Source organism: Phocoena phocoena, chromosome 5, assembly GCF_963924675.1.
Source record: "Phocoena phocoena chromosome 5, mPhoPho1.1, whole genome shotgun sequence".
Classification (NCBI taxonomy): Eukaryota; Metazoa; Chordata; class Mammalia; order Artiodactyla; family Phocoenidae; genus Phocoena; species Phocoena phocoena.
Genome location: NC_089223.1, coordinates 118,979,797 through 118,994,034, shown reverse-complemented (window position 1 = coordinate 118,994,034; position 14,238 = coordinate 118,979,797). Strand labels below are relative to the sequence as shown.

The 14,238-nt window shown below is 40.5% G+C and overlaps 1 protein-coding gene across 3 annotated transcripts in view; it reads left to right on the top strand.

The window, feature by feature from the left end:
* Nucleotides 1-14,238, top strand: part of PRDM5 (PR/SET domain 5) — a 207,191-nt gene that overhangs the window by 78,023 nt on the left and 114,930 nt on the right. For all 3 annotated transcript variants that reach the window (XM_065877615.1, XM_065877616.1, XM_065877614.1), the window contains exon 4: nt 13,867-14,041. In XM_065877615.1, coding sequence (XP_065733687.1) covers nt 13,867-14,041 — 175 coding nt within the window. The remainder of the gene's footprint in view (nt 1-13,866; nt 14,042-14,238) is intronic.

Sequence of the window (14,238 nt, the reverse complement as noted above, 5' to 3'; positions counted from 1 at the left end):
GCCTAGAAGTGGCAGAGCAGAGCTTTCTGACCCAGTTAGTCGGACATGCCGTTTTGGTATCCAGGTTCTCCCAGAGAGAGAGGGATGCTGAGCCCAGTTTTTATCTAGAAGACTCAGAGGAATACATGTACATTTTAAAGCAGTGATGAATATATACTTCAAATAGTATTTCTTTTTGTTCACCGTGCTGTACATTATATCCCTAAGACTTATTTCATAACTGGAAGTTCATACCTTTTGACCACCTTTACCCATTTAGTCATTAAATACATTTTCAATAAATGAAATTGCAGAGATGTTTACAATTGACCTATTGCCAAAATTAGTGAAATATGTAACTGTGAGACTTACAGGAGAAATCACAGGCAAAAGTTATTTGGGATTGAGTACACTTGATTTGGGGGTTCAGTAGTCAGGAGTATGCTTCTATAAAAGAATATAAGTAGCCTGTTTTAATGTGTGTAAATACTTGAAAATTAACAAGATGTTCTAAGAAGAGGCATTTTTCATTTATTTTGGTGAATGTTAAGAAAAGTGATATAAATAAGACTTAGAGATTCCGCAACTTCTGACATCAAACATGCACACCTACTTACAGCCGCACCTCTTCTCTCTCCTTTCTCCCACACAGAGAAGGGTCCCTCCTCTTTCCTAAGAGCAGGCCTCCCACCCGTGCATCTCCTCCTGGTGAGCACTTACAATGTAGGTTATCCCTTTTCTCCATTCGATATTTACCCTCTCACACTCAACAGCATTCTTTTCATTGGTTTTAAACATCAGGTTTCTCTTTCTTTTCAAAGTCTTTCCCTCTTGATTCCATATTCCCTTCCAGCAGGGACCCTTTCTCCTTCCCTGAATTGTGCATATGCCCGGTCTCCAGTTTTCTCACCACCAGTACCCTCAGCCCACACTGACCAGGCTTCTTCCTCTCTCAGCCTTCCAGTGGTTCTCTCTCAGGTCACCACTGCTCTCCAGGTCACTAAGCCACTTAAGGCTTTTCTTTGCTAGATCTTTGCAGCAGCATTAGGTGTTGCTGACAAGTGCCTCCATCCTGAAACATCTCTTCCTTTGGCTTCTTCGAATCCACCTACCATCCTAGCCAGCCTTTTTCTTTCTTTGTTTCTTTTTTTTTCTTTTTGCACCTTATACTTTTTGCCAGCTCTTAAATGTCTCAGTCCCTTCCATTGCTTCGCACGTGCATTTTCCCTTTGCTGGGTTCTTCCTATTTGTGTCCTTGGAATCCAAGCTAAGTTATCACATTACCAGGAAGCCGTCCCTTAACCCTGGAGGAGGTGAGTTCTCTCCGCTACATGCTCCAGTAGCACCGTGTCCCTCTCTGCTCTCACACTTATCAAGTCATTTTCCATTTCTCTGGTGGTTGATTCATGGCAGACTCCACTCCCAGTCTGTAAGCTCTTTGAAGGTAGGCACTGTATCTGTTTTATTTCACTACATTATACTTAGTCCTTGCATAGTTCTTGGTACGTAAAGTGCTCAAAAAATTCTTTTTTCAAATGAATTACTTATCTCTATCAGAAGTTTCATTTTAGTTAAAATAAAAACTCATATCTAGGTTAATATGTTTTCTTTCACCAAAAGGTATTTCAAATGTACTTTAGTTTTTCATATAGATTCTATTGTAACAGTATAACAAACATCTTAAATTTGATTTTATTAGCTAGGGTTCTCCAGGGAAACAATGAATAGTATGTATGTGTGTGTATGTGTGTATATATATAAAGAGATTCCTTATAAGGAACTGGCTTACGTGATTGTGGAGGCTGACAAGTCCCAAGAGCTGCAGGATGAGTCAGCAAGCTGGAGACCAGGGGAAGCTGATGCTCTAGTTCCAGTCTAAGTCTGAAGGTCTGAGAACCAGGATAATCAGTGGTGTAGTTCAAGTCTGAAGGCCCTTAGGCTTGAGACACAGGAAGAGCCGATGTTTCAGCTTGAGTCCAAAGTCGGGAAAAAGGCAATATCCCACTTTGAAGGCAGTCAGGCAGAAGGAAATCGCTCTTACTCCCTGACAGGTCAGCCTTTATTCTGTTCAAGCCTTCAACTGATTAGATGAGGCCCACCCACGCTGTGCAGGGCAGTCTGCTTTACTCAGTCTACTGATTCACATGTTAAGGTCATCCAACAACACTCACACTGACACACCCAGAATAATGTTTGACCACATATCTGGAAACCCTGTGGTCCAGCCAAGTTGACACATGAACTATACCATCACATTGATCAAATTAAGAAATATCTTACAATTTTCTACTTTCAGTCTTTTTTCTGTCACGTCAGCCTCTTGTGGTTGCCTTGTAATTTTCCTCAAATGCTGTAATACACAGGGCATGTTTAATCTATGCCTGACTTTTCAGTACTTCCATGTGTTGAAGCTGCTTTTTCTGTCTAGTGTTCTGCAACTTTCCTGTAATGCCCAATGTTCTAGCTAGGTTTGTTCTTTTCATAGCGCAAATATACCCTCTGTGATGCTGTGACTTTGCTGATGTCCTTCTCCCTACTTTAATAAACCCATTTTCTCATGATCTTATCTTGTGCAAAACCCATCCAGCTTGTGAATTTCAAACACTGTTGTGAAATTACCTCCCAAAATTCTACAGCTGCTACTCTCTGTGCAACTGTCTTGACCCTTTTTGCGCTTTATTGTATTTTAACCATTTTGTTCTGTTTCCACTGAGAGCATTTAAAGTGCTTCAGGACAGGAACAAATACGGGTATTCTTGTGAATGTGAGTATTCTGCAGTATTGTGCACATCATGTGCTACAATAAATGTGTTGAATGAATATTCAGTTTCTTTAACAGGTTTTTGAATTAACTCTAGGTCTGTTGAGTGGGGTATGCTTGGCCTGACTCTGGTCTTCTTTCTAGGGAGCACATCTGCTTGTCTAATTTGTTCCCTTATTTCCAGTTGGTTGAAGTATCCCCAAGTGTTGGCTAACTTTTGAATGCTTAAGAATTTGTTAGGGTTGGGAAATGGATTCTAGAACCCTTTTTGTAGTGAGTTTCACTTCCCTGAATGACATTCTTGCTTTTACTGTCTTATTAATTCAAAAGGAAATTGCATTTGTTTCCCTCTTACTTAGTTGAATTCAGCAGATCCTTTGTTGACACCCTTCCATGAGCAAGGTGTTGCATCAGTATTGAGATTCATATAAAGAGGAATATACTAGAGTGCCTGCCCTCAGGGAGCTGGGAGTCTTTGGGGAAGGGAGGAGACAGGAGAAGGGAGTGTGCTTAGCTAACACTTATGCAGTTTAGAATGATGACTGTTTAATGAATGATAATTTATATATAATACAGGTAAATATACTCTTCCCCGTGTACTTTACAGCCCAGTTGGAGCTACAGCTAAATAAATACAGATCAAGGGTAAACACTTTGAGAGGGCCAGCCAGATGGTTAGGGAGGAACGTTTGGGGGACCTATAGCTCTGGCTTGCTTATATAATAATTTGGGTGAGACCCTGTTTTCTGATGTGATGTGGACCAGTACTTGGTCAATTAATAGAAAACGAATTATCATAGAATTGATATTTCAACCATTGCATTTTAACTTGTTTTAGAAATATACATTTATTTGCCAGGATTTTGATCTGTGACCAAATTCTTTTTGATTCTGCCATTTAGGTTCTCTCACTAGAGTTTGCTACCGTATTTTTTTTCATAACCACTCTGTATAGTATCCAGTTTTACTAAAAGACACAAAGGTAAGGCTTTAAAAAAGCTGTCAAATTACACAAAGCAAAGCAATTATAAAAGATGGGAGGAAATCATAAAAATAGAAGGATTCTACACTCAGGTTGCTTTGCAAGTCTTTCCAAAACCTTCAGTTGATCTTCTTAGAAACTATTGAATTTTTTCTACTCATATATTTTTGCTTTATGTAGTGTTTAGCTAAGTTACATAATTAGAGTAACTTGTACCAGTGGCATAAACCGGTGTGGGAACAAACACAGCTGACCCTTGGGACTCAAGCAAGCAAGTCAAGTGATGAGGACAGGAGTGTGCAGGCAAACCAGGGAGCAGGCTGCTGACTGAGAGGATGTGGCCTTGGCCATTATTCGGCAGATTTTAGGATATGCAGAGTGTCAGGTAAATCTGGGAATCAGTTAATTGAAGGTCAGTTAAAAGCATTTCCAGGGCTTCCCTGGTGGCGCAGTGGTTGAGAGTCCGCCTGCTGATGCAGGGGACACGGGTTCGTGCCCCGGTCCGGGAAGATCCCACGTGCCGCGGAGCGGCTGGGCCCGTGAGCCATGGCTTCTGAGCCTGCGCGTCCGGAGCCTGTGCTCCACAACGGGAGAGGCCACAACAGTGGGAGGCCTGCGTACAGGAAAAAAAAAAGCATTTCCAATATAAAATAGAGCAAAAAAGGGAATGAAATGTTGCCATTTGCAGTAACATGGGTGGACTTGGATGGCATTATGCTAAGTGAAATAAGTCAGACAGAGAAAGACAAATACTGCAAGTTATCACTTATATGTGGAATCAAAAAAAATGCAACAAACTAGTGAATATAACCAAAAAGAAGCAGACTCAACAGATAAACCACAAACCTAGTGGTTACCAGTGGGGAGAGAAGGGGAGGGATGGGGGAGTAGGAAGTATAAACTATTGGGTGTAGGATCGGCTCCAGGATGTATTGTACAACATGGGAAATATAGCCAATATTTTATAATAACTGTAAATGGAAAGTAACCTTTAAACATTGTATATAAAAAATAGAGCAACTGTACTGTAGGAACACAATATGCCTTCTAATCCCTTGTATATAAAATAGCTACCCTATTCTCCATAGCATTATCTTATTCTAGAATTTTTTGGCCTGTCAATATTGATAACTTACCTTTAAATAAAGTAGCTGAGGTATAGTAGTTTTTTTTTTTCTGTGAAGAGCCAGTTTCTTAGGATCACATCACTTCTATATAGCAAATTTTTCTTTTTATTCTTCTTATTTTTTCTCTTGACTTTTTTCTCTATGATGTCAGATTTGTTTCTTATGATGCTTCAGACATTACTATCTTTGCTTGAACTCCTCCAAGAGAGATACGTGTATGTGTTAGTGATTTGTAATTGATAGTCTTTGCTTATAGATTTGATTTTTTGTTTCATATAGTATCCCGTTCCTAGGAATCATATTAAATTTTTTTCTTGCTATGTGGCTAATGATGAGTTGTGATTAGAAAAGAGACAATTTTATTTGCATTTGTCTTCATTTTTCTTATAGGAACTTTAATGCACTTCAAACATGAAATTAGCTTATCCTGCACTATTCACTGTTTTAAATACTGTTTTCCTTGATTGCGAGATGTTTTCTTCTTACTCTCAAAATAATTTTTAAAAATGTTATTTTGCTTAAATTATCGTATTGGTCAACTTTTGCCAAGAAGACTGCTCTAACAAACAACCTTAAACTCTTAGTGGTTTATAGCAATGCAGATATACTTCTTGTGAACACAAGTATGGGCTGCTGGAAGCTGCGATTCACAGCTCCATTCCACTTGGTGTCTGAAGGAACAGCCCTTATCAGGGACATGCATTTTCCTGACAGAGGGGAAAGAGCAGTGACCCAAACATGTGATGGCTCTGAAAGCTTTCCCTTGGACATGGTTCACTTTGCTTCTAATCACATTTCATGGGTCAGTGCAAGTCACCTGGTCAAACCTGATACAGCATGCCCCCCACCTGCAGCACTCTGAGCCACATGGCTACTTAGCACTGTCCTCCTCCCGGGAGGGGAGTGGTGAATAAACTGGAATGCTATGATCTGTCATAGTTATGTCTCATTTTAAGGATTTTTGGTTTTATTGTTAGTTCAAAATTAATAGATACAGTCAGTGAACTTTGCTGCAGAAATGATTTTTTTTTCCTGATTTTTTTAGTTTTGTGTATGGAGCTCTATAGAAATGATGTTGAGACTGATTCAGGATTTTAGTCAGGAAAAGTTAAGTGACAGGATATTAAATATGGAATTTTTACTATTTCATTATATTTTCTTTTCTCCACCTTCGTCACTTGTCTCCTACTTCTATTGATTATTGAGTAGAAGTCCAAACTTCCCCCGCCCCACAATGGTATAGATTGTTTGAATTTGTAAGACGAAGAATTGTTTTGAAGATACTTCCTTTTGTGCTGATTACCCATTAGTCGTCTTAGCTAGATAATCTGGATTTTCGCAGCTTACTACCTTTTCAGTACAGTGAATTGGGCCTTTGCCAATTAAAAAATCGTGATTTTTCTTACATAGTCCACATGTGGACAGCAGTCTGCCAACAAATAAACAAATACCAAGTTAAGTTACAGACAGATGCAGCTGAAATACCAAGTCACCCATGGCCTCTTCTGGAGTTATGTTTATTTGCTCACAGTGAGGATTAGCATTTCTTTGCAAAACAAGAGACAGTTACTTTTGCTGTTTAGAAATAGCAGAACTGAACCTCAAGTGTATGAGTTCAGGAAATCTATCCTAGGGAGGCGTGGTACTTCAGAAGGGACAATGGGCAAACTGTCAGAGAAAGTTGAGGTTTATACATAATGTCGGATGTCGAAGGGAGATAGGAAATTTAGTTACATCTCCTAGATATCCAGGAGTAAATGTTTTGAGATAGTGGTAGAATCAGAAAGGATTAGACTGGAAGGCATGTTTAGTTTATTTGGTCCTAACTGTGGTCACAGTACAGAAGCAGTCACATTGGCAAAATCTTACCAAGTGATGGCTTACGTTATCTGATGTAATTTCCAAGGAGGGGCCCTCTGACCTCACAAGGTTGTATATTCCAGCTTTTCCTTGACAGCCCAGTTAAATGGATCTCTCCATTCCATTCCTTCCGGTAGAGTGAGGCCCGAGAGGAAAAGCCATGATCACATCAGCACGTAGGCGTACTTTTCCCTTCATATTCATTAACTCGGTTCTCATGAAGATGGGTTTATTTCACTTGTGCTTGAACCCAGCTCTGGAAGGAATGCGAGAATAAAGTTCACCTCAGTCATTTTCCAGAGGTGATAGGAGACCTGCCTAAGGGGAAAGAGCCCAAGAGTGAAAGCCAAAGCTGTCTTTTGACGGGGTATTATTTTTTTCTGCTTTATGGTTGAGGAAGTTGAGGCCCACGGGGATAAGGGAGCTGCCCGCATAGCCGGAGAACGGCAGAATAGTATCAGTTCCTAGATCCCACTATCCTCGGCCTCCTCCCTAGGCCTGGCTTCTTGCTCTGGAGCGGGGGCTGGGATTCCTTTGTCCACGGACTGATTCCTGTGGTGGAACTTCCCAGTCAGTGTGCTAAGGTACCCTGGTAAGCGAAGAATAGGTTCCTATTGTGGTGTGAGATATTGGTATTGATGATAGTATTTTTTTTTTTTTTTTTTTTTTTTTCTGGTACTCGGGCCTCTCACTGTGTGGCCTCTCCTGTTGAGGAGCGCAGGCTCCTGACGCGCAGGCCCAGTGGCCACGGCTCACGGGCCCAGCTGCTCCGTGGCATGTGGGATCTTCCCGGACCGGGACACGAACCCGCGCCCCCCGCATCGGCAGGCAGACTCTCAACCACTGCGCCACCAGGGAAGCCTTGATGATAGTATTTTTATTTACACTAAGTTAACACATTCAAAATTCATGACAGTTGAATACGTCTGTTCATATGGCTATTCTCCTATAATTTCTGAATTCAGAAATGATTCTTCCAGTGCATACAAACTTTGGTGGAGCCCCCTGCCTCAAGAGAATGCTCTGTAGTGGCCGTACCACATGGCACTACCTCTGACTTTCCTGTTGAATCATCCCAGTCAGATTATTGCTTTTTTCTGGATTTGTTTGTCTTCATTACATAAGTTTGTTTCGGAAACTCTGACACTCAGAATTCCCAGAGACGTTTTTGTGTGTGTAAATTTGCATGTAAATCTGAATTCCATAATACGTGACGTTATCAGAGTGATGACTAATAAAATCCAAGCCACCACTATTTTTTTCAGCTTTCCTAAGAAACATCAGAATTCTATGCTTTTGTTATCAGAATGCATTGGCTGTCCAGAGGAAGAGCTTTGCAAGTAGTTTATTATCTAAAATAATTATTTTTCCATTGGGGATTTTGAATGACTCTTACTTTGCAGACTTGTCGAAGAATAGAAATTAGCTTTAGGGAATTCCCTGGCGGTCCAGTGGTTGGGACTGTGCGCTTTCACTGCCGAGGGCCTGGGTTCGATCCCTGGTCTGGGAGCTAGGATCCCGCAGGCTGAGCGGTATGGCCACAAAAGAAAAAAAAGAAAGAAAGAAAGAATAGTAATTAGCTTTAAAACGGCTGAATTGACTAATACTCTTAGGCCCCTGAGTGAAGGACCACATGAAAATACATTTATATATACAGAGAAGATACATGTTTAAAGCAAAAATGTGTAGTTGGTGTTTTAGTTTGAATCCTTAGGAAGAATTATAATTAAATGGAGTAACATCTGTGAACTCTTGAGGGAAAACTTCATCACCTTGTTCTCCTCCTTGACCCTTCTCCTCCTCTCACACTCCATATACAGTCTGTCAGGAAATGCTGTCAGCTTCTCTTCAGATCATACTCAGAATCTGATTACTTCTCACCATCGCCACTGTTTCCCTGCCATAATCCTCCCATGTCACCCCTGTCCGTGACCTAGACTACTGTAATAGCCTCCCACCAAAAGTAAATGAAGGCAGATATCACTGAACTTTTTACTAGTGCTTTTCTTCTGTAGACACAAGCATATTAGTGTTCTCTTTTACTATGCATATCTGTAACATAATTGAGCAACTCTTATGAGTATAGCTCATTCTGTGGGGATACATGGCAATTCTTGTTCACTTCCTTGAGGAAACCATCTTTGTTTGGGGAGACAAGAGGAACACATGAATGTCGTTGATCACATGAATTAAATGATGAAAACCACAGAAATAAATTACAGGTAAGTGTCCAGTTGAAGAACTCCTGGAACCTACATGAATTTAGTAGATTAGAAAAGGTTTCACGGAGGGTGGACGTGAGCTGTTGCTCAGACGCTGCTGAGAAGTCGTAGCCGGGAGGCCAGGTGGCATCTTTGCAGTTGTACTGAGGAGGAATGAGTTCAGTGTTTTCTGAGAGGAAGTGTACCAGTTGGACTAAAGAACAGAAGGCAGGTTAACTTGAAGGATAGTTGGGGATGAGAGGATGAAGTGTGGGTTTAGATTACCAATTGGTAAGCCATTGGAGCCATGTTTGGGACAGGACTGGTACCACATATTGAGAATCCTGAGCTGTTGGATACTGTGTGTGTGTGGGGGGGCAGCAAATATTACTGTTAGGAAATCTTTTTTTTTTTTGGCTGTACCACGTGCCCTGTGGGATCTTAGTTCCCCAACCAGGGATTGAACCCATGCCCCCTGCAGTGGAAGCACGGAGTTTTAACCACTGGACGCCAGAGAAGTCCCAGGAAATTTGTTTGTTTGTTTGTTTGTTTTGGTTGCGTTGGGTCTTCGTTGCTGCACACAGGTTTCTCTAGTTTCGGTGAGCGGGGACCACTCTTCGTTGCGGGCTTCTCATTGCGGTGGCCTCCCCCGCCGCGGAGCACAGACTCTAGGCACCACAGGCTTCAGTAGTTGTGGTGCACGGGCTCAGTTGCTCCGCAGCATGTGGGATCCTCCCAGACCAGGGCTCGAACCCGTGTCCCCTGCACTGGCAGGCAGATTCCCAACCACTGGGCCACCAGGGAAGTCCCAGGAAATCTTAAGGAGAGCTTAGAGTGTGCTTTGGAGAGCATGATGGGTGTAGCTAGAGTGACTCACTGTCCTGGCCTGCCCAGGACTCTCTCAGTTTCAGCACTGAAAACCGCATGTCATGGAAACCCCTCAGGGAAAGTAGATGGTTGGTCACTTAAGGTATAGTATAGATCAGACAAGCAGTTGGTACCTGAGGTCCAAACCAGAGTAAAACGTTAGCATGTTAGCAAGTGAACAGAGCATGACAATCAGAAATCCAGAGCAGTTCAGAGCTCTGGTAGGCAGGCCGTGGAGTTGAACTATATTTTGGCTGACAGCAGTTCAGCCAAATGAAATTGAGCATTGTCATAGCAACTTAGCTTATGTGACAGTCTAATTGAATCAAAATAAATATTTTAATCACTGACTTTCAAGTTTTGTTTAATAGTAATACTAATAATGATAGCAGTACTTATCATTAATGAAAACTTGTGTCAGGCACCTTGCTAGATTTTACAAATATTCTCACCTTTAATCCTCACAACCAGCCTATGAGATAGGCAGCATTATTTTCTTCATTTTATAGATGAGGAAACTGGTGGCTTGAGAGATGAAGCTGTTTGCTCAGTTCCACAGCTCATTAGTCATAGAAGGAGACTTGAACCCTGGCCATCCCAAAGCTCTTAGTTACTATTTAGTACCAGTTCCTGGTGTCACGGAACCTGGTTTGTTTATTATTTACTTTTTCCTTGTACTACAAAAGTAATACTTGTTAACTCTAGAAAAATTGAAACACGTGGGCTAGCAGGAGACTATGCAAAATACAATTTCCTCTGTTTAGAAACAAAGTCTGTTGACACCTTTGTTCATATCTTTTTCTTTGGGGGGCACATTGATATATGTTTTTTTCTATACAAATGACATTTGATAAATCTTTTAAAGCCAATTGTTAGACATTTATTCTTTTTCAACTTATTTTGTTGGATGTTTAGGCTGTTGTAACTTTTTGATACTACAAACAGCTTATAGTAGACATAATTAGCTGAAGACGTTATACAAATAAAACAAAGCAAAATGAAACAAGACTGAAGAACACAAAAAATTCATAATGATGGACAATAATGCAGGAGATGCATAGCAGTTGTAAAATCACTCTCTGTTGTATCTGGATCACCAATACAGTGAAAACCAGTGACTAAGGAATATTTGCTTCTGAACACACCATGATGTTGAACAGCTTTCTTTCAATTAAAGTTGAATTTTCAGCGAAGTCACCTAGAGCCCATAACAGGAACCATAAGCAGGACCCCAGCCCCCAGGCAAAGTCCCAGGAAGGCGCTTAATCCCTGAAATGTAAATACAAGGAGTGACTCTGCTAGGAGGAACTGTGTTCAGGGGAATAAGCCACAAACCCAATGACCAGAGACCATAGCTGAAATAAAGAGAAGTAAATTTAAGGATCAGAATATTAAAACAGTTATCAAAGCTGGAGGTCATGGCCAGCCTAGTGACCACTGGGAGTTGATGCTCAGTCCTGTAGTGTTGGGTCAACGCTGTTTAAATCCTTCTTGGCAAAGGGCCGGAGATTGGGCCTGGGATGAACCTACAGGTGGGGAAAATCACCCCAGAGAGTTTGAGAGAGCTCCAGGGATTAGAAATCTGGTAGGTTCTAACAATCAGAGGTTTTGAAGAAGGAGAATAATATAATGAAAGGTTGTTGAGTGATTAAATCAGTAAGGAAACAATTTAACAGGATACTTCTTACAGTAATTTTATTGTGGTGGCAAATGAAAAGGAAGAGGCTCTTGGTCTGGGTAGTGGTAGGAATTATATGTAGAGAGATATCTAGATATCTATCTGCATTAAATAAATAGATTGGAGCAGTACCTGTCATGACATTTCTCTTATCACATGTTTGGCACACAGATAGAACATGTACTTGATCCTTGGAGCTCGTAATGCAGCCATTACTTTTGTTAAATTGAAGTTTTAACTGGTATGTTAAAATTTTCTTTTATTACAGAACCCCTAAATAGGCATGTTGTGTCTTACGATTGCTGTTTAAGTTAATACTGTCATGTTTTACAATTAAAAATGATTATCTTCTCTTGGTGCTATGAAGGTCATTCATTATAAAATGGATGACTACTATGCTGGAAAGACATTTCAGTTAACTTTCTTGGATATTGATCAGATAACCACTAAGGTTTATGATTATTTTCTGAAATCTTCATTAGGTGAGCCCTTTGTTGCTTTGGTGACTCTTTTAGCAAGTAGTTTCCAAAACCTGGGAAGTGCCGCTTCTGAGTTAATTGAAAAAGAAATCTTTCTTTTGCTGAGTGTCCGCATTGTTTGTTTTTGTTGTATTTTTGTTGCATTAAAAGTAACAGTTGTATAGAAGTTAACTCTGTTCTTAATTAGAAATAACTTTCTGTGTTTCTGGAGGTATGAAATTCATGAACTTCCAAGAATGCTGTAAAATATTACAGGAACTTCATTTAATCAACTGCAGCTAATGGTCAATGTGCTTCATTGCTTTGAACTTCGGAGTCAGTCCTCCCTTACACAGTATTTGATAAATGTGATCATAATTTCTGCCTCATCCATGGAATTTTCTAATATTTATTGTTTTTAAAATTGCACTTTAAATTGCAAAGTAATCTTTGTTGTAAGAAGAAACTAAAACAGTATTCAATATAGACTCCTACTTCTCCCAGCCTCAAAATGATAACTTTATAACAGTTTGATGCATATTTTCCAGTTTTTCATGGGGTTCTGCTTGTGTATACATACATATATATACACGCATACATTCATTACAGATTTCTCCTACTCCTCTGTCTCTCCCTCCCTCACCTAGGTGCTATGGTATTGCCAGAGGAGAGGAGGCTTTGTTCTGTGTTCTTCGCTTTATTGGATTTCACTCCTGGGTGGAGCTTATTGTCCTCCTTCTTTCCCTCACTTGCCCACCGCAATTCAGGTTATGCTTTGCTTCTCTTTATCCTCAGCAGCCAAGCTAGGAGCCCTCCCAGAACAAACCCTCAACTGTGTAAAAGACATCAATTCAGGGTGTTTCTCCTGGGGACTGCCGGCTAAGCAGCCCCAATTCTGGCTTCCCTGGTAATTGGCCCCGGGCCCAGAGGGTTTTTTTTTTTTTTTTTTGCGGTATGCGGGCCTCTCACTGTTGTGGCCTCTCCTGTTGCGGAGCACAGGCTCCGGACTCACAGGCTCAGCAGCCATGGCTCACGGGCCCAGCCGCTCCGCGGCATGTGGGATCTTCCCGGACCGGGGCACGAACCCGTGTCCCCTGCATCGGCAGGCGGACTCTCAACCACTGCGCCACCAGAGGGGCTTTTTGTATCGTTGGTTCCAAGTATGAAGTTTCTCTGGGGTTTCCTTGGGTTATTCTTTGCTGCATTCCTCTTCTCAGTCTGTTATGGGTTGAGATTTCTTCTGCGTTAGCAACCCTGGCTAATTTCTTCCTCTAGAATTTTCTAAAAAATGGTGGTATGTTAAGGGTGGAACTTGCTTTCTTCTTTCTTCTGTCATTTTAGTGGGATTTAGGTACACGTGATGACCCAGTCAATGTTTTGAACCTCCCAGGTACCTAGTCTTTTTTCTATTACCGGTCCAGCTTTTTGGAAATTCTTTCAGGGTTCATTTGCAGTTCCTCTGGTTTGTGTTATAACTTGAAAGTTTTCTTCTTCTTTCAGTTTTGCATTTTATATTAATCATAATTAAGTCATTGATATCTCATTGCTCTCTGTTTGGGTTCAGAAGTGACACCATTACTTAACAAATTTATTTTCTACTGCATTTATGGACCTCCACAAGGTGTTACTGCATAAAGCCAATTAATGATGCAAAATTTAACTTTTAGAAATTTAAATAATTATCCTTATTTCATTTGATAGGTATACATGTCACTATCTTTAATATATATTTGTAGTTTATTTGCCAGGTGACTAAATATTGTCAGTTTCCTTTTTCAGTGTTCAGATCAAGTGGAGATATAAAAAACGGAGCAGTAACTTTTCTTGAGCCCATGATACTCAGTGTATCTTAAAAATGATTTCTTAGTTACTGTCAGAAACGAATGATTTAGCTTTTTTTATTATTGAGGTATATTGGTCATATAACAGCACATATTTTTAATTTTGTCTCAGGAAGGAGAAAACATTTTCTATTTGGCAATTGAAGATATAGAAACAGATACAGAGCTTCTGATTGGCTACCTGGATAGTGACATGGAGGCCGATGAAGAAGAACAGCAGATTATGACAATGATCAAAGAAGAGGAAGGTAAAAATTCTAAAGGACAATCAACAGCTGGCAGAAAAGGTATTACCTCTAATTGATGGTCCGAGAGAATGAAAATTGTAGGAGAAATAAAGTTTGAACTGTGCTTGATTATAATTGCAATATAATAGGGTGTTCTCAAAATAAAGTTAGTTTTTGTCAGAACTCTCGGAGGATATTCAGTTGTGTGCCTCTCTTCCAGCAGGAAGGGAATGATGGGTTGGGGTGGGTGATGGATG